We start from the raw sequence: 19568 nt of genomic DNA on the forward strand, positions 1-19568 counted from the left end.
TGTCGAGTTGCTAAACACACACATTCTATCTATCCAAATGTGCCCTACTGTCCATCAAAACCATTTGCATTGATTCATAGTGATATTTAGGGACCCTCTCAAATAAAAAAATATTTATGGGGCTTGGTGGTTTGTGACATTTGTGGATGATCATACCGGACTCACTTAGGTTTTCCCTATGAAAGAAAAGTCAGAGGTTGATAGAATATTCAAAGCATTGAATTACATGGTCCAAACACAATTCAATACCAAAATTCAATTTCTGAAGTCGGACAATACCAGGGAGTATTTCAATTCGATTCTAGGTGAATACTTGTCTATGTTGGTGCAAGGAGCACCATAATCGAACCTATGTTTTGATATTGTCAAATGTTCAACTTAAGCCTTATTGTTATCTGATGAATTGATCAAGTGTGCAGGAATCTCAATTTGGAAAGTCCTAGTAGATCAACTAGACCCGATACTATGCAAGGGAAATCTCAGCAAATAATAGAATCAGATAGGAAGTCCAGATGGGTCAAGTGGACCTGACATCTGGCAAGCAGATTCGATAGGTCTAGACCCGATATTGAGTCAAGTGGAAGCCCTAACAGCCGATCCGATGCTAAGCAGTTAAGCTCAAATAGGTCTAGAAGACCCGATGTTTGGCACGTAAGTTAAGATAAACTACTGGAAGTAGTAAAGTGAGGTCGTGTCACATTAGAGGCAAACCTTAGGTATTGATCCAGCTACAGAAACCGACAGAGATTTCTAAGTTGAAATCAAAACAATCATTACTGTCTTATTCATGCATACTATATTAACACTAATCTTACTGTGCAGATTTATATTCTAACTCTGTTTTGCAGGATAATTATTACTAATACTGTTTTTGCAGAAAATGAGGTTTCGTCGACGGAACAAATGTGTTCAGTCGACGGATCAAAGAAACATCAGAATAGTAAAATTTGAATCAGAATAGAATAGAAAAGGAAAAAAGTTGTTCAGTCGACAGATAAAGCCTTATCAGTCGACTGAACACCGTGATCTCCGAGATTGGGCGGATCAAATCTTAGCAAACAAGGAAAGCAAGGTTCAATTGACGGAAAGATCTTGATTCATCCAGCGAGATTTCCAAGATCGAACAGATCAAATCACCACAAAAAGGAAGGAACAGTGGATCCGTCGACGAATAAATGCAACAGTCGATGAATAAGTTAAGTCGACGAAACGAACCCTATAAAAAATAGCCCTCAAGCTCCGAGCTAGATACATCCTCCTGCTTTCAATTTACTATTGCGCTCATTCTCTGCTCGTGCAAGCTGCAACTACTACGATGCCGAGAGGCTTCCGACAACCTGCACTACTTCTTAGATTTATCATTGTCGGTATACTTTACTTTTACTTGCACATTGTACTCTCATTTATAATATCAATTTATCATTTAATGGATTGCCCAACGAAAGCGATCGACGATCGCAGGCCTTAGAGTAGGAGTTGGCTGGGCTCCAAACCAAGTAAAAAAGATACGTGTTTTTTATTTTTATTTTTTACTTTATTCCGCTGCTTACTCTAAGTCTTTACAAAAGATAAGAAATTTTTTTAAAGCCACTAGATCCCCCCCCTCGTTCTTTCACGATCCAACAATTAGTATCAGCGCAGCATTGCTCTGAAAAGACTTAACAGTCTTTCTAGCGATTTTTCTCTTCTTTAGACTAATTTTTTATTTGTTATTATTTTTTTCCCCGCACTACTAGTCCCAAGACGAAGTCTTGGAAATCTTGTTCAATATTTTTTTTATAGTAGAATGGTAAACTCTCACCAAGAAGGTTACAACACCGTTCGTTCACCCCTCTTCAATGTAGAAGATTTTAGCTATGAGAATGGAATACTTTTTGAAGTCCGACATCGACATGTGATTTAGCATTAAAAGGGATACAAACCACCAAACTAAAACGGAGAACCACTAGATCCAGAAGATTGGGATCAAAAAATGAAGAAGAATATTCAGATTGACTTCAAAGCAACGAACACCCTTCAGTATGGTTTAACAAAGGAAGAGCTAAACAGAGTCAACCTCTTCGAAAATGCCAAAGAACTATGGGATCGACTAGTGAAGCTACATGAAGGAACCGACGACTCAAAGGTAACGAAAAGAGATCTTTTAAATCAATTGTTCAATATTAAAATGTTACACAGAGAAACCACAACTCAACTACACGCAAGAATAAAAGACATAATTAACGAACTCCACCTCATCGGCCACCATTTAGAAAACCAAGACATGATAAGGTATACGCTAAACTCCTTCCCTCGAAACGCACGACATCCATGGTAGATGCTTATAAAGTTTCGAAAGATCTTTCTATTATAAAGTTAAATGAATTATTTTATGAATTAGAATCGAATGAGCAAACTAACACTAGCCAGATCAAGAAGAATATAGCCTTGTATGCAGATCCAAACAAGATCAAGGAGGCTAAGTCCAAATCAAAGCCAAAACAAAACAAGAACCTGAGAGCGAGTTAGATTCGGATTCAAACAAGGAAAAAGAAATAGTAAACATGATAAGAAGAATGTTTACTAAAAAGAAGTTGAACAGAAAGAATCCGAAAAAAGTACAAAGCATTTCAACCATATCAAAATCGGATATAATCTACTACGGATGCAATAAGAAGGGTCACTACAAGCACTAGTACCCCCAAACTAAAGGAGAAGACCAAGTTTGCAAGAAGAAGGAAAGCACTCAAGGCAGCGAATCTTCATCGGAGGAGTCGGATATAGAAGAACCAAAGCAATCAAGTCATCTTGCACTTATAGCAATGAACGAAGGATACAAGTCCGAATACGAATCCGCGTCCGAGTCCAATCACAGATCCATATCCGTATCCGTTTCAGAATCACCAAAAGAGAAATTTATTTTCAGAATTATAAATGTAAAAAGTTATTAAATGTTTATTTCAGAAATTGACTAAATCCGAGGCTCAGAATGATTTGCTACTTAAGAAAGTCAACGGAGCAACTCAACTTGAATCCTGAACTGTCCATGTTAAGAGGGAACTTCAACTCAAGTTGCAAAACTTGAAGAAGAAAATTCGAACTTGAAAGGTCAAGTAGAAGGACTCAAGAAAACGTTGGAAAAGTTCAACTTAGGCTCCAAATTTGAATATAATGCTTAGATCTCAACGAGCTATGTACAACAAATCTGGACTTGAGAATGAAGTCAACTCAAACAACAAATTCTATATGTCTCTGTTAAGTTAAAATGTTAGAAACCTAGTCCAAGCATGGATTCCAAAAGCTATTCTAACAAAGCAATTAGAACCAAACCAATACTATGTATCAAAAAATAATATTTTTTACTTAAAACATAAAATCAATATTTCAGGGAGATAGCAAATTAGTTGTCACCTCAATAACTTAACCTATCTGTCTGGGTATTTAGGACCAGCAATATTAGGAAAAATTTGAACTTAGTTCCAAAAGAGACCGGATGATAGAAGGTCAGGGAAACCAAGTCAAAAGCATGTCTAGGAGAATCATACGTGTTCAACTGGTGCATTCAGCTTTGTGAAACTAAGCTACCCCTATCTAATCTAACTAGTTTAATCAAGACTTAGTCTTAAGTTCTTTGGGCAAGATTATTTTGAGAAGTATTCAGAAAATGATCCTAATACTCAAGAAGGTCATATACCTTGTCACTGACTAAAAACTTATTCTTAAGAAGTTGGTTGACCTAATGCTAAGTCGAAGTCAACATCAGTTAAAATTATTCCTTAAAAATTAATTAAAACTAATTAAATGTAAATTAAACAAAACTTAAATTAAAATTAAATTAAACTAAAACTTTAATTAAAATAAGATAAACTTATACTAATTAATCAAAGCAAATAATTAATTATTTCAAAATATGCAATTAATTTTAACTTATTAAAAAGTAAAAGAATAATTAATTATTTTAATTTAACCTTAAAGTTATCTTTCATCAAACCTAATAATTAATTCTAAACCTAATAAAATTATAACCAACTACTTAATTATCAACTTAACTTTATAATGTGAAAATATAATTAAATCAAATCAATTTCTTAATTAAATTAAAACAATTAACAATAAATTAATCCTTAATTAATTAACTCTAAGAAATTTTAATTCTAAACATAATTAATCCAAAAATATCAAATAATAATTCAAAATTAATTCATCAATTAATTACTTTAGTTAAAATTGAATTCCTAACTTAATTCAAAATTAAAATAAATTTAAGTTAAAATGATGACCTTTTTATTAAAATAAGTAATAACTAACAATTATATTAATGAAAATCAAATCAATCTAATCTAATCCGAAACTAACTTTAACTAATTAAACTAAAATCCAAATCTGAAAAATAATTAATTAAATTCAAAAAAATAAAATTATATTTAAATTAATTCATAATTATTAAAACAATTATTCTAATTAATTTGAAATTAATTAATTAGTTTAATTTAACCTTAAAGTTATCTTTCATCAAACCTAATAATTAATTCTAAACCTAATAAAATTATAACCAACTACTTAATTATCAACTTAACTTTATAATGTGAAAATATAATTAAATCAAATCAATTTTTTAATTAAATTAAAACAATTAACAATAAATTAATCCTTAATTAATTCACTCTAAGAAATTTTAATTCTAAACTTAATTAATCCAAAAATATCAAATAATAATTCAAAATTAATTCATCAATTAATTACTTTAGTTAAAATTGAATTCCTAACTTAATTCAAAATTAAAATAAATTTAAGTTAAAATGATGACCTTTTTATTAAAATAAGTAATAACTAACAATTATATTAATGAAAATCAAATCAATCTAATCTAATCCGAAACTAACTTTAACTAATTAAACTAAAATCCAAATCTGAAAAATAATTAATTAAATTCAAAAAAATAAAATTATATTTAAATTAATTCATAATTATTAAAACAATTATTCTAATTAATTTGAAATTAATTAATTAATTAATTATCTTAATTAATTCTAAATTAATTAAACCCAAAGCCAATAATTAATAATCAATTATCTTAATTAATTAAGCAACTTAATCCAATTTAATTAAAATAAGATAAACTTAAACTAATTAATCAAAGCAAATAATTAATTATTTCAAAATATGCAATTAATTTTAACTTATTAAAAAGTAAAAGAATAATTAATTAGTTTAATTTAACCTTAAAGTTATCTTTCATCAAACCTAATAATTAATTCTAAACCTAATAAAATTATAACCAACTACTTAATTATCAACTTAACTTTATAATGTGAAAATATAATTAAATCAAATCAATTTTTTAATTAAATTAAAACAATTAACAATAAATTAATCCTTAATTAATTCACTCTAAGAAATTTTAATTCTAAACTTAATTAATCCAAAAATATCAAATAATAATTCAAAATTAATTCATCAATTAATTACTTTAGTTAAAATTGAATTCCTAACTTAATTCAAAATTAAAATAAATTTAAGTTAAAATGATGACCTTTTTATTAAAATAAGTAATAACTAACAATTATATTAATGAAAATCAAATCAATCTAATCTAATCCGAAACTAACTTTAACTAATTAAACTAAAATCCAAATCTGAAAAATAATTAATTAAATTCAAAAAAATAAAATTATATTTAAATTAATTCATAATTATTAAAACAATTATTCTAATTAATTTGAAATTAATTAATTAATTAATTATCTTAATTAATTCTAAATTAATTAAACCCAAAGCCAATAATTAATAATCAATTATCTTAATTAATTAAGCAACTTAATCCAATATCAATAATTAATCCAAAATTAAATTAAACTTAAATTAAAATTAAAAATTTTAACTTAAACTTAAATTAAAATTTAACTTATAACTCAAACTCAAACTCAATTAACACATAAACTTAAATTAAATGAAATTTAAATTAAATTAAAACTAATTAACTTAAAATTAAGATTAAAATTAAACTTAAATTAAATTTAAGTTTGAAATAAAATTTATCCATCAAACCAAAACTTTGGTCAGACTCCTCCTTTATATGTAGAAACTCTTGCATCAATGGATACTAAACACTGGATGCTTCAAACATATGACTGGAGATAGACAAAAATTCATGAACATAAAGTTCAAAAATCTAGGATGAGTTGCTCGGTAATAGTAGTAAACTTAGTAATTAGAACAGTTGATATTCAGTTAAAATCAAATTTATTAATTAGAAAAGTTTTACTTGTTGAAAATTTTAACTTTAACTTGCTTAGCATTAGTCAACTATATGATCTAATTTTGTAGTTAAGTTTTTATCTTCTATATGCTTTTTAAATCATTCTGAATATTCAAACATAACCCTAAAAGGATTTAGACAAAGCAATATTTATTCAATAAATTTACCTAGGACTTCATTTAAATGTCGTTTGACACAACAAAAAGAAACGTGGTTATGGCATAAGAGATTAGCACACATTCATATAAGAAACATACCAAAAATAAATAAACTTGAATTAGTAAAAGGATTACCTAAACTAGGAGTCATAGATAACAAAATTTGCAATGTATGCCAATAAGAAAAACAAACCAAGTCAACACACAAATCAACTGACCAAAGACGAACTAATACAATACTTGAACTATTACATCTAGACCTGTTTGACTCTTATGATGTCAAATCAATAAATGGAATTATGTATTGCCTAATTATAATCGACGACTATTCCAAATATATTTGGGTAAAAATTTAAACCATAAAAGTGAAACCTTTGAAATATTTAACAATTTTTATAAGCAAATAGAAAATGACCTAAAAATTAAGAAAATTAAAAGTGGCAATGATGGAGAATTTAAAATTTATAATTTTATAAATTTTTGTCTTGAAAATGGATACCACCATGAGTCCTCTTGTCCTAAAACACTCCAACAAAATAGAATAGTAGAAAGAAAAAATAGAACTTTACCAAAGGCAACTAGGTCAATGTTAAATGAATATAATTTACCTAAAAACTTTTGGATTGAAGTCATCAATAAAGCATGTTATATTCAAAATAGGGTAATAATTAACAAAAAAAATAAATTAAGACACCTTATGAAATCTATTTTAATAAGAAATCAAATATAAAATACTTAAGAGTATTTGGTTGTCAAGTACATATTTTAAATACCAAGGACTATTTAGAAATTTTACATTAAAAACTCAACAGGGTATATTTTTGAATTATTCATCATATAGTAGAGCTTACAGGGTCTATAACAAAGTAACACAAAAAATTAAAGAATCAACCAATATCATATTTGATGAAAACTCTCACAAAAATCAAGATCAACATAATATTGAGAAAATAACTTAATTAAACAAAAATAATACAACTCAACAAGATGAAGATACATTAATTCAACAACAAGAAGAAAGTCAAAATATTCAAGAAATAGAACCAAATCCTAGAACATTACATATAAATACATATCATCTAATAGAACAAATCATAGGTGACCCTGAATCAAGAGTTCAAACTTGATCAACATTCAGAAATCTAAGTCAGATAGCCTAAATCTCTAAAATTAAACTTAAAACTATAGATGAAGCATTGTCTGAGCCTGACTGGGTGATTGCAATGCAAGAATAGTTAGCTGAATTTGAAAGAAATAAGGTTTGGGAATTAATACCTCCACCTAAAAACAAATCAATAATAGATATAAAATGGATTTTTCGAAATAAATTAGACGACAAAGATGTAATTATCAGAAACAAAGCACGTTTAGTAACTAAAGGGTTTAGTCAAGTCAAAGGACTAGATTATGCAACATATAAAATATTCAAACTATATCAAATGGATGTAAAATCTATATTTTTAAATGGGTTAATTAAAGAAGAATAAGTTAACCACCAAATTTTGAAGAATTAGAAAATCCAAATCATGTCTACAAACTAAAAAAGGCATTGTATGGGTTAAAACAAGCTCTTAGAGTTTGGTATGAAAGATTATTTTCAAAAGGTTTTAAAGAAGGTCAGATTGACCTAACATTGTTTATAAAAATTCTTGATTCAGACATATTCATAGACCAAATATATGTAAATGATATAGTGTTTGGGTCAACTAATGCTAAATTTTTAAAAGAATTTATAACCTTAATGAAAAATGAATTTAAAATGAGTTTAATAGGGGAATTAAAATTTCTTCTTAGGGTTAAAAATAAAACAAACTAGAGAAGGAAACTATATACACCAAACTAAATATACAAAAGAACTACTTAAGAAATTTGGAATGAAAAATGCAAAAGAATTTAAAACTCCAATGACAACAAACATAATATTAGATAATGATCAAAATGGTAAGGCCATAGATCTAAAGTATTATAGAAGTATGATAGGTAGTTTAAGTAGACTCGATATATTATTTGCAATAAGCATTGCGCTAGATACCAAACTCGCGCTAAAGAATCTCACTTAACACATGTTAAAAGAATTTTTAGGTATCTAAAAAGAACAATTAATGTAGGAATATGGTATCCTAGAACTGTAAGTTTTGAATTAGTTGGTTATTCTAACTCAGATTATGTCATATGTAAACTAGATAGACAAAGTACAAGTAGAGGTTGTCAATTACTAGGATCCTCATTAGTAAGCTGGTTTAGTAGAAAACAACATGGTGTTGCACTATCAACTACTGAAGTCGAATACATAGCTATGGGAGAATGTGTTGTCCAACTATTATGGATATCCCATACCTTAAAAGATTTTATATTAGACTATAAAAATGTTAAAACATTTATTGATAATATCAATAAATCTTACTAAAAATCTAATATATCACTCTAAAATAAAACATATAGAAGTTAAACATTATTTTGTTAGGGATCATATTACAAAAGAAAATATTGAACTTAACTACATTGAATTTAAGTCAAACTTAGCAAACATATTTACCAAGACTTTACCTGAATTAGAATTGAATAAGGCGACAATTAGGTATGTGCTTTGTAGAATAAGTATTTATTTTTGTGTTTTTTTTTGTAACTAATAGTTTTCAAAAACTTATTTTTATTTTATATCCATGATTTACAAAAATTTAGGTTTTCCAATATCAAGATGGAATTAGCCTAGGCAATACCGTAGTGATCCAATAGCTTTAGGAAGCCAACATCTCACAAACACACTAGGATCCCTTGTTTGTGTATTGTAAAACATAGAACGGTGGGAGATGCTTAGGCGTTAGCCTAGATTTCATATGGTTTTATCAATGCATTGATATAAATCTGGACTTTAAACATACATTGATCAAATTGGGTGTTCTTGCTTAGTAAAAACTAATTGGAATCCAAACACTCAATTTGACTAACTTTAGTTAAATAAGCTGATATCTTATGATAAATAGCTAAAAGCTAAAGTTGGATATTTCAAAATAAGGATTTTTTTTTCTAGTTGTTTCATCTATACATACTTGGACTTTAGGATATTTTTAATTTAAGGGGAGCATTAACATCGATCTTGGAAGAATTTTTTTTTCAAAATCTATTTCAAAATTTTTCTTTAGAAATTTCAAAACATATTTTCAAAATTTTCCTTAGAAATTTCAAAACTTATTAGAAATTTCAAAATCTACTTTCCTTAAAAACTTCAAAAGTTAGAAATTTCAAAATTTTCTTTTATTTTTGAAATTTATCATACACTTATTTTCTAAGGAAATTTGTGAACATATTTATCTTATACAATATTCAAAATTTATTTTTGGTTCAAAATTTCTACTAAGAAAATCCTTAGAAAACTTTTCAAAATTTAACACTTATCGTTATGAGTTTTTCAAAACTTATTTCAAAATTTTTTCTTTGATAATTTTTAAAATAATTTTTAGATTTTTTTTAGGCTTTCAAAGATCTTTTTAAAATGAATTTCAATATTGTTTTTCAAATACTTATATCTTAGATATTTTTCAAATCTTAGTACCATCTTCAGTGTTTTCAAATTTTATCAAAACTCTAATCTTAATTGATGCTTGTGTTGTAACCCTAATTTTTGATGTATATCAAAGGGGAGAGAGGTTAAATTTAGGGAGAGCTTATCCAAAGGGGGAGAAAGTTAACTATCATGTTTTAACTTATTTAAACCAAGTTGTCAAACATCAAAAAGAGGGAGATTGTTGGTACAGGGAACACCATAATCGAACCTATGTTTTGATATTGTCAAAGATTCAAGTTAAGTTTTATTGTTATCGGATGAATTAATCAAGTGTGCAGGAAGCTCAACTTGAAAAGTCCTAGTAGATCAGCTGGACCCGATACTAGGCACGGAAAGTCTCAGCAGATCGTGGAACCAGGCAAGAAGCCCAGATGAGTCAAGTGGACCTGACATTTGGCAAGCAGACTCGATAGGTCTGGAAGACCCGATATCGAGCCAAATAGAAGCTCTGACAGCTGATCCGATGCTGAGCGATTAAGTCCAAACAAGTCTGGAAGACCTGATATTTAGCAAGTAAGTTTAGGTAAACTACGGGAAGTGGTGAAGTGAGGTTGTGTCCCATTAGGGGCAAACATTAGGTACTGATCCAACTAAAGAAATCGACAAATGTTTCTAAGTTGAGATCAAGACAGTCACATTCATGCATACTATATTCACTAATCTTGCTCTACAGATTTATGTTCTAACTCTGTTTTGCAGGGTAATTATTACTAACACTGTCTTTGCAGAAAATGAGGTTCGAAGAACCATCAGAACAGTGAAATTCGAAACAGAACAGAAAAGGGAACAAATTGTTCAGTCGACGGACAAAGCCCTATCAACTGAACACCTTGATCTCAGGTATTGGGCAAATCATATCTGAGCAAACGGGGGGAAAGCAAGGTTTAGTCGACGGAAAGATCTTGATCCGTCGACAAAACAGCGAGATTTCCAAAATTGAACAGATCGGATAAAAAGGAAGATCCGTCAACCAATAGATGGATCAGTCGATGAATAGGTTAAGTTGACGGAATAAGCCCTATAAAAAATAGCCCTCGAGCTCCGAGCCAGATACAACGCGCTATTCTCTGCTCGTGCAAGCTGCAACTACTACGGCGCCGAGAGGCTTTCGACAACCTACGCTACTTCTTAGATTCATCGTTGTCGATATGCACATTGTACTCTCATTTGTAATATCAGTTTATCATTTAGTAGATTGCCCAATGAAAGTGATCGACTCCAAACCAAGTAAAAAAGAAACGTGTTCTTTATTTTTATTTTTACTTTATTCTGCTACTTATGTAAGTGTTTATAAAAAATAAGAAAAGTTTTTAAAGTTACGAGATTCAACCCCCCCCCCCTCTCTTGTTCTTTCACGATCCAACAGTCTAGACAAGGAATTTTCCAAAATAAGTTTATGTATCAATACAGCCCAACAAAATGGAGTGGCTAAGAGGAAATATTGTCATTCGTTGGAAATAGCTTGATCTCTTATGTTTTCTACTGGTGTTCCAAAATATCTTTGGGGAAGTCATTCTTACTTCTACATATCTCATAAATCAGATGTCATATCGTATCCTAAAATTTGAAACGCCACATCAAGCCCTCATTAAAGTTTTTCCTCATGCTAGGGTTCTTTCAGAGCCTCTGATCTTCCTTTCAAAAATTTTGAGTGTTTTGCATTTGTTCATGTATACCCTCAAAATAGGAGTACACTTGATCCAAGATCCACAATGTGTCTTCATAGTTTACTTCACAAATAAAAAAAGCATACAAGTGTTTTTGTCTTAATACGTGAAAAATATTTGAAACAATGGATGTGACATTCTTTGAACAAAATCCTTATTTCTCCAAACTTGAAATTTAGGAGGAGAATCAAAGAGAAATTCAGCTTTGGAGTTGGGATTCCTTACTGTTAAAACAAAGTCCAGTCCGTGAACCTGATCCAAAAAATTTGTCACTAAGTCCAATCTGTGAACTTGATCCAAAAAATTTATCACTAAGTCCAATCGGTGAACCTGATCTTACTTCATATAAATCTTTATATAAACCTCACCACCTGATCTTACTTCATCTAAATCTCTATCTAAACCTCACCAGTTCTCAACTAAAATTCCTCCATCAAGTCTATCCAATCCGCCGCTGTCAGGTATTTACCAGGAAGAAAAAGTAAACTCGGGAGATTGAGAATGTAGCACATCTCACACCTGTCCAAGAACCTGCACTAGATTCAATTACTGTGGAAACTAGCACAGGAGGTGAGAATGAACTAGAACAAAAAAGGATCGGAGGAAATTCAAGTCGAAGATAATTTGGAATTACCTATTGCCTTGAGAAAGATACTTGAACCTGATCAAAACTTTATGTCATATGCAGGTTTTCTCAGTCTCATTGAGCATTTATTTCAAGGACAGATAATGTTTAAATTCCAGCAAATATTCAAGAGGCTCTAAGTCAACCGAGTTGGAAACAAATTGTTCAAGAGGAGATTATGATCTTGGAGAAAAATGAACATGGATTATTACTAAACTCCCACCAGGAAAGAAAATTGTGAGGTGTAAATGGCTCTTTACCATGAAATATAAGGCAGATTGGAGCATTGATAGGCTCAAGGCCCAATTAGTAGCAAGGGGCTTTACTCAATCCTATGGTGTTGATCACCGAAATACCTTTGCTCCTATTGTGAAGCTCAACACCATTCCAATACTCCTCTCATTAGCAGCAAACTTGGATTGGTCATAGCCACTTTTCATCAACTTGATATAAAGAATGCCTTAATGAAGATCTTGAAGAGGAAGTCTATATGGAAATTCCTTCGAGTCTACAAATAATCAACTGCAACAATAAGGTGTGCAAGTTATTAAAATATTTGTATGGACTTAAACAATTTCCACATGGTTTGGCAAATTGTCACAATCAGTAAAAGAAATGTATCTGTTCAGTGTCAAGCTGATCATACTCTCTTTATGAAGTGCTCTCCTGAAAATAAACTAGTCATCCTCATTGTATACATACATGCAAGAACCCCTATGGAACCTACTAAGAAGTTAGGGAATGAAGAGGAAGGAGTTTCAGTAGACAAAGGAAGATATCAACTCCTAGTGGGAAGGCTCATTTATCTATCCCATACTCGACCTTACATTGATTTTGCAACTGAGTGTCGTAAGTCAGTTTATGAACCATCCACAGAGGAGCACATGGAAGTTGTGTACCGAATTCTCAAGTATCTAAAGATGACTCGTGGAAAAGAGTTACTATTCATGAAGAATGAATGTAGATATAAGTCTAATAGTCCGGTGCAGACTGGGCAAAAAGCCAGGAGGTCACTAGGGGATTTGCTTGTTCATCTGGGGTAACCTTGTAACATGGAGAAGTAAGAAACAGTGAAACAGTGCCTAGGTTGAATTAAGAACCTTATCCATAGCCATTTGTGAAGGAATATGGATCAAGCGAGTTATGGTCAAGTTGGAGATAGAGTTTGAGAAATCGATGAAGCTAAAGTGTGATAATCAGGCTACTATTAGCATCACAAAGGATCCACTTCATTGTGACAGAACAAAACATGTGAAGATTGATCGACATTTCATAGTTGAGAAGATTGAGAACTCGAAAGTGAAGTTGATCTACACTCCTACATGAGAGCAACTCGTAGACATCTTAACAAAGGTGCTGCTAAGACCTAACTTTGAGGAACTATGTAACAAGTTGAAATATGTACAACCGGACTTGAGGGGGAGTGTTGAATTTCCCTCAAAGTTAGCTTATTTAGAATTAAATCTGAATTTTATCCTATAATCTAGATTTTCCATTATTGGATAATTTGGATTTTCCTATATTGGATAACCTGGATTTTCCTATATTGGATAATCCTATAATCTGGATTTTCCTATATTAGATAATCTACATGGGATCAGGAAAAGAAAACAAACAATGAACTTCTTCAATTAATTTATGTCACAAATAGTTGTTGGATTCACCTATCTCATGCGCTCACTCACAGTTATCTAAACCAGAATCAGTAGCAAGATGAGATGGTCAGAAATCTAAATATTGGTCATATCAAAGTGGTAAAATTGGTGGCATTGTAATTCATAGGAAAAATAATAAAGATATTGTATGATTTCAGCAATCTCTTGGTCAAGAAATGTAGCAAGAAAAGGAAAAAAATAGATATAACTGTCACTATAAATTTGCATTGCACTCTCTAATAAACATTCTAGCTTACCAGAAACACGTCAAAAGCATAATAGGTAAGAAAGCAAAACAAAATTTGCATATGGAAGTCCTCTCCTTTCCATTGTCTACCTCTTAGCCCTTATAAAAATCTCCAAGTCATCATATGGGAATGGCACTTTCTGACAATAAGCTAACCACAACCAGACAATGTGATGATCTCTAAGCACTGACTGATCCCTCATAGCTCATACCATGTAGCACAATCCCAAGAAGAAAGGAGTTTGGAATGATCCAAGGATGACGCAAGGAGTTGATACATCCCATTATTTTTGGTGGATTAGCAAAGTGTTTAGTCTGCAAACGTCATTGTGTGTGTAGACTACCAATTCCACATATTTGAACCTCCTAAACCTCCTTCCAATTCATAAAATAAAATAAAATAAAAAATAAAATAGATTACTTTAGCTAGGTTTAGCACTACATTTGCATTTTAAGTGTTGTTAGGTAAAAGTTGTTTCGTACAGTTGTTTAGTGTTTGGTAATCTACATCTTAAGATTGTTTTGTAAAGTAATTTGAATCCTATAAAAGTGTACTTAGAAAGCATTTTTCAGTTTAAAATAAAAATTAGAATGAAATAGAATTATTAATTAATGTTTGAAATAAATTATACATATTCTCATCGCAATTTTTAAAATCTTAACATGCAATTTAGTGTAATATGTTATCTGTTATTTAAAATATAAATATCTCAGTGATTAAATTATTAATTTTCATTTTATTTATAAAACAATTATTAGATGTTTCTATATTTATCATTAAATAATAAAGGATATTAATTCTCTGCTTGTGTTATATTGTTTCTAGTACTATTATCTGTCAAAGACTATTAAGTTTCTATTTTTCATATAATATAACAGAAAATGGCTATTGAATAAACCATAATTTTTATAAATTTGTATTATTTTAATATTTTATAAAGTTTTGACAATTAAATAATCATCAAGGAAGTAATTAATTAGTTAAAAAATACTTTGATATTTAATATTAATGTGCACAATATATTAATATTTCTACAATTTATCAAAAAATATTATAATAATTTTAAATGTATTCAAAAAATTTATTGAGAAAACAGCTTATGGAGTGGGCTCTTCCACCCACATTGGGAAAATGAACTTAGGAATGCAGTGGTTTGAGTGCAAAAGACGGAAAAAATAACTTACACATAATTTTATCAAACAATAAAGTTTACTCCCAAAGTGTTGTAGCCCTTGAGAGCCCTTTGGTAAGGCATTCCAAAACCCAGTGTTCATTGACAAGTCTCCTTCAATTGGTATGGTTAACAGGCCACTCCCAGACAACTATAGCAAAAGTGGTTGGGTAATTAATTTTGAAGAATTGTGCTCCGCGAGTCCCAAAATCAAAAGGGGAAAATTCACGAATAATTTTTAAAAAAGAAACCTCAATATGAGACCCACTTTCATATTTAAACTTTTAAAATCCATGTCAGCTGAGAAACCCACTTAACTCCATGTTACAATCCTCACATTTGACAGATTTATGCATCCCAAATTTATACATCCAACACAATATCGATGGTATGATCAAAAGTGATCAAGTCTAAACCTTTTTATTGCAATCTCCATGGCAAATCCTACTCTATGGAGCCTTCAGAATTGAAGTCGAATTTGATCAAGAAAAAGGGGCATTAAGTACAAATTTAAGCTTTGCCTTACACTTGCTGCCAAAGCCATTGCCTTTGACTCTCAAGTTCACAAGCCAACAAATGTTCCTTATGATAATCGAAGATCAAAGGCATTGCCACTACTCTTGTATGTCTTGTGAGAACAAAGCAAATTGAGATTGAGATTGAGCATCATTTCATTTGTGAAAAGGTGCTAGATGGTATCATTCAAATGACGGAAGTGAGATAATGTTACAAATTTTTTCATGATGTCTCTCCAAAGGATCTTTTGAAGCATTTAGAGTCAAACTTAGACTTGTCTCCAAAAAATCACTTTAAGGGGAGTGTTAAATTATCATACTAAATTTTTGATAAACATTTGATTCTTTTAGGCATTAATTATGTCTCTATGATAGATTAAGGCAATGTCTCTTAGTAAATAGGAATCTACTCAAAGAGCCATGTCTGCTCTAGGAGTCATGTCAAGGGAGACTTGTATCTATAAATAGGAAAAGTTGCTAGGTCATTTGGTATCCAAGTTCTACGAGTGTACAATTTCCAGTATTCCACTCTAATGATACTTTGTAAATTTTTTCATAAAAGGTGAGTGAAAGTTTTATCTTTTCACTTGTTCTTTTGATAGTTCTTAAAGAAGGTTGATGTAGAAAATTACTAAAACGGACAACTTAAAAATAAACTATGTGATAAACAATTTCTATTTCTAGCAGCTTGGTTTATGGCAAACTGATTGCCTATTAAATCTAATTACAGTTTTAAAAATACTTAAATATAACTAAGTACAAATATGATTATTTGCTGACCATTAGTACATAAAAGAGTAGCTACTCTCCATCTGTTAAGGCCAAACAATCAGCAATATAAAACAAATAATCATTTATAAAAGATATTGAGGAAAATGGTTAACACAGTTAATGGTTCGAAACTTTGGGATGCCAAAAAACCAAGTTTAAAAGCATCACCTTGTCATGGAATTCATTTCATAAGCCCATCAATCCATTAGAAAAACACCGGACAAGAAAAGGAAAAAAATTGAAATAAGAAGATGCAGAAGAAGAACGTTCAAGCTAATTCTTACGCTTGTAATCACTCCATGTGCCATAGGAAAACAAGCGCAGCACATCAAGAGACGACGAGTACTGCGTTCCTTTCAGCTGCACGACAGATAAATAGTCTAAAAGGTGGAGCAAACGAAAACGAAAACAAAAATTTACATGAAAAATATAGAAGAAAGGGGAGGATAGAAGAGCACTTTGGCGAGGTTGGGGACGGAGAGAATTTCGGAGAAGGCGAAGAGAGAGGGGTGAGCGGTGGCCTCGAGGATGAGGGCGGCGAGGTTGGAAGCGGACGCATCTTCGCCGGCGGCTTGCTTCACGAAGTGATCAATGAGCTCCGATTGCTTGCGTTCGATATCCATCGTCCCCCTCGGGGGATCTCTCGATCGGCTCGAAGTGTAGGGTTTGTTTGATTTGCCAGGTACCCACTTTTTATAATATTTGAACCGACCCAAATATACATATTCGTTTTAATGTTAGAAAAGTGAAAGTAAACAAATGGATTAAAATGATTTTAGTATGTACGAAAGACTGATCTTAATTGAAAGTTTCATACGAGTTTATATTCCGAATCATAATTTGGAAATATTATGAATATTATTAGATAAGAAATTCTTTTTTACGACCTAGTCTGTATTAAACACATTATATTATATATTTTTTAAAAATTTTCAATGAACTCTGGTCTATAATTACTTCCGTACTTATTATACTAAAATATACTAAAATATATTGATATTATTGATATATTAAAAATTTTAATACGGTAATATATTATATTAAATTTTTTATATCAATATTTGTTTAAAATAAGGATGGTCATAAGATATTTGCTTCTTTACGATAAAGTGTCAAGTCCAACCAAATATCTCTTAGTTATGTGATTATCCTAAAGGTACGTTTGGTTTAAATTATCACATATAATCTTAGTTATCAGGTAATCACATAACCTTGGTTATGAGGAATGAAATATAACCTAATGTTGTTTGATTTAATTTAGGTAATGCAATAAAACTTTGTTTGTTTGGATATTTTAGTATATAACCTAGTATGATATTTTACCATATTATCCTTAGTTTAATAAAGTATGATATTTTATCATATTATCCTTAGTTTTAATAATAATATTATTAATATTAATAATGATATATATAAATAAAATTGGATAATATTTTAATTGTTTATTATTATTTTAGGAAATTTTTAGATAATTTAATTAGATTTCAATTAAATCTATTCAATTTATCTGAATTTAATAAGGTTTTAATTAAAATAACAAAGTTAAAAACAAATCCTTGTATCTCCCTCTTCCTCGCGTCGCTGCTTTCTCTCTCACGCACCTACTCCTGCTTCCGCCGCCGGCTTCGGCTCCTGCCGCCTGCCGCCACCCCCCTTGTATCTCCCTCTTCCTCGCGTCGCTGCTTTCTCTCTCACGCACCTACTCCTGCTTCCGCCGCCGGCTTCGGCTCCTGCCGCCTGCCGCCACCCCCCTCGTCCGCCCCTTGCTGCCACCTCCGGCCGCCATGCCTGCTCTCCCTCTCACGCCGCCGCTCACGCTCCCGCCGCCCCCTCGCACCGCCTGCTCTCCCTCTCACGTCGCCGCTCACGCTCCCGCCGCCTGCCGCCACCCCCCTCTCCTACCCCCTGCTGCCACCTCCGGCATGCCTGCTCGCACCGCCTGCTCTCCCTTTCACGCCGCCGCTCACGCTCCCGCCACCCGCTCACGCTCCCGCCGCTCCCACCCCTGCTGCCACCTCCGGCCGTCATGCCCGCTCGCACCACCTGCTCAGCTCCCACCGCCCGCTCCTGCTCCACCTCCTCAACACTGCCTCGCTGTTGATATGAGACCGCCCAGATCGACGACCTCGGCTCGCTCCGATCAAAGGTTAATTTGGGAATATTTTTTGCTTAACCTCAGGAATCGGCAAAAACCAAGGCAGATGGAGGTTTTTTGATTCCTGGTGATATGCCCAAATTGATGACGTTTGATGACGTGTAGGAATTGAGAAAAACTTCGGAATTTAAAAAAACCTTGAACCAAACATGGTTATCATGGATAACCGTATACAGATAACCAAGGTTATCCATGATAACCCTGAACCAAACACGCCCTTACATGTATTCCTTAAGGACTAACTTTATATTTAAGGGCAGAGCCACATGTAGAATTACTCGGGCCATAGCCCGAGGGCCTTATGACTTTGAAAAGAGGCAGAAATGAAAATTGTAAAAAATAGAGTACGAAAATTTGTTAATCATGTGGATTTAGCCCGAGGGCTTCTCAAAACCTTATATTTTCTATTAGCCAGGGTAGATCAACCTGTGTAAATTAGTTCTTCTAGTTTCGTTATTATTTCCATTGAAATATCAAAACTCGCTCCTTCCAGCATTTGTTAGTTTACCAACATGGTTTTGTGTGTCATCTCACCAGCCTTCACCAACTTGTTATTTCACCTCCTTTATAGGGTAATTGTATGATTGTCATCCTCCAAGAGATGCACGCTCTATGTGTTGGTGCAATCGACCTCCAAGGTTTTAATGTCCGATAAATATATTTAAGTATGTTTAATGGAGTTTGATCATGGGAAGTTCTAGTTATGGCTAGGCAAGGGTGGGAAGTCAACCAAGTGACTAGTCCTAACTGCGGTTAGGCAAGGGAAGTCTCAATTGTAGGCTAGGCAAGGAAATCTTGGT

The 19568-nt window shown here is 31.8% G+C and overlaps 2 protein-coding genes across 5 annotated transcripts in view; one reads left to right on the forward strand and one right to left on the reverse strand.

Annotated features, from left to right (window-relative positions):
• Window positions 1–17294, reverse strand: part of LOC122056459 (COP9 signalosome complex subunit 7-like) — a 31821-nt gene extending 14527 nt beyond the window's left edge. For all 4 annotated transcript variants that reach the window (XM_042618422.1, XM_042618421.1, XM_042618424.1 and 1 more), the window contains exons 1-2: window positions 17072–17294; window positions 16898–16973 (exon numbers count right to left, since the gene is read on the reverse strand). In XM_042618422.1, coding sequence (XP_042474356.1) covers window positions 16898–16973; window positions 17072–17236 — 241 coding nt within the window. In that variant the 5' untranslated portion in view covers window positions 17237–17294. The remainder of the gene's footprint in view (window positions 1–16897; window positions 16974–17071) is intronic.
• Window positions 17295–18397: 1103 nt separating this feature from the next.
• On the forward strand, window positions 18398–18829 carry LOC122054857 (WAS/WASL-interacting protein family member 3-like). The gene has a single exon (XM_042616281.1). It carries the CDS (start codon window positions 18398–18400, stop codon window positions 18827–18829), a length of 432 nt encoding a protein of 143 aa, XP_042472215.1.
• Window positions 18830–19568: the final 739 nt, after the last annotated feature.

This window comes from Zingiber officinale, chromosome 3B (assembly GCF_018446385.1).
Source record: "Zingiber officinale cultivar Zhangliang chromosome 3B, Zo_v1.1, whole genome shotgun sequence".
NCBI classification, from domain to species: Eukaryota; Viridiplantae; Streptophyta; class Magnoliopsida; order Zingiberales; family Zingiberaceae; genus Zingiber; species Zingiber officinale.

Coding starts and splice junctions, on each gene's coding strand:
- LOC122054857 (XM_042616281.1), top strand. CDS start 18,398: ATGCCTGCTCTCCCTCTCACGCCGCCGCTCACGCTCCCGCCGCCCCCT.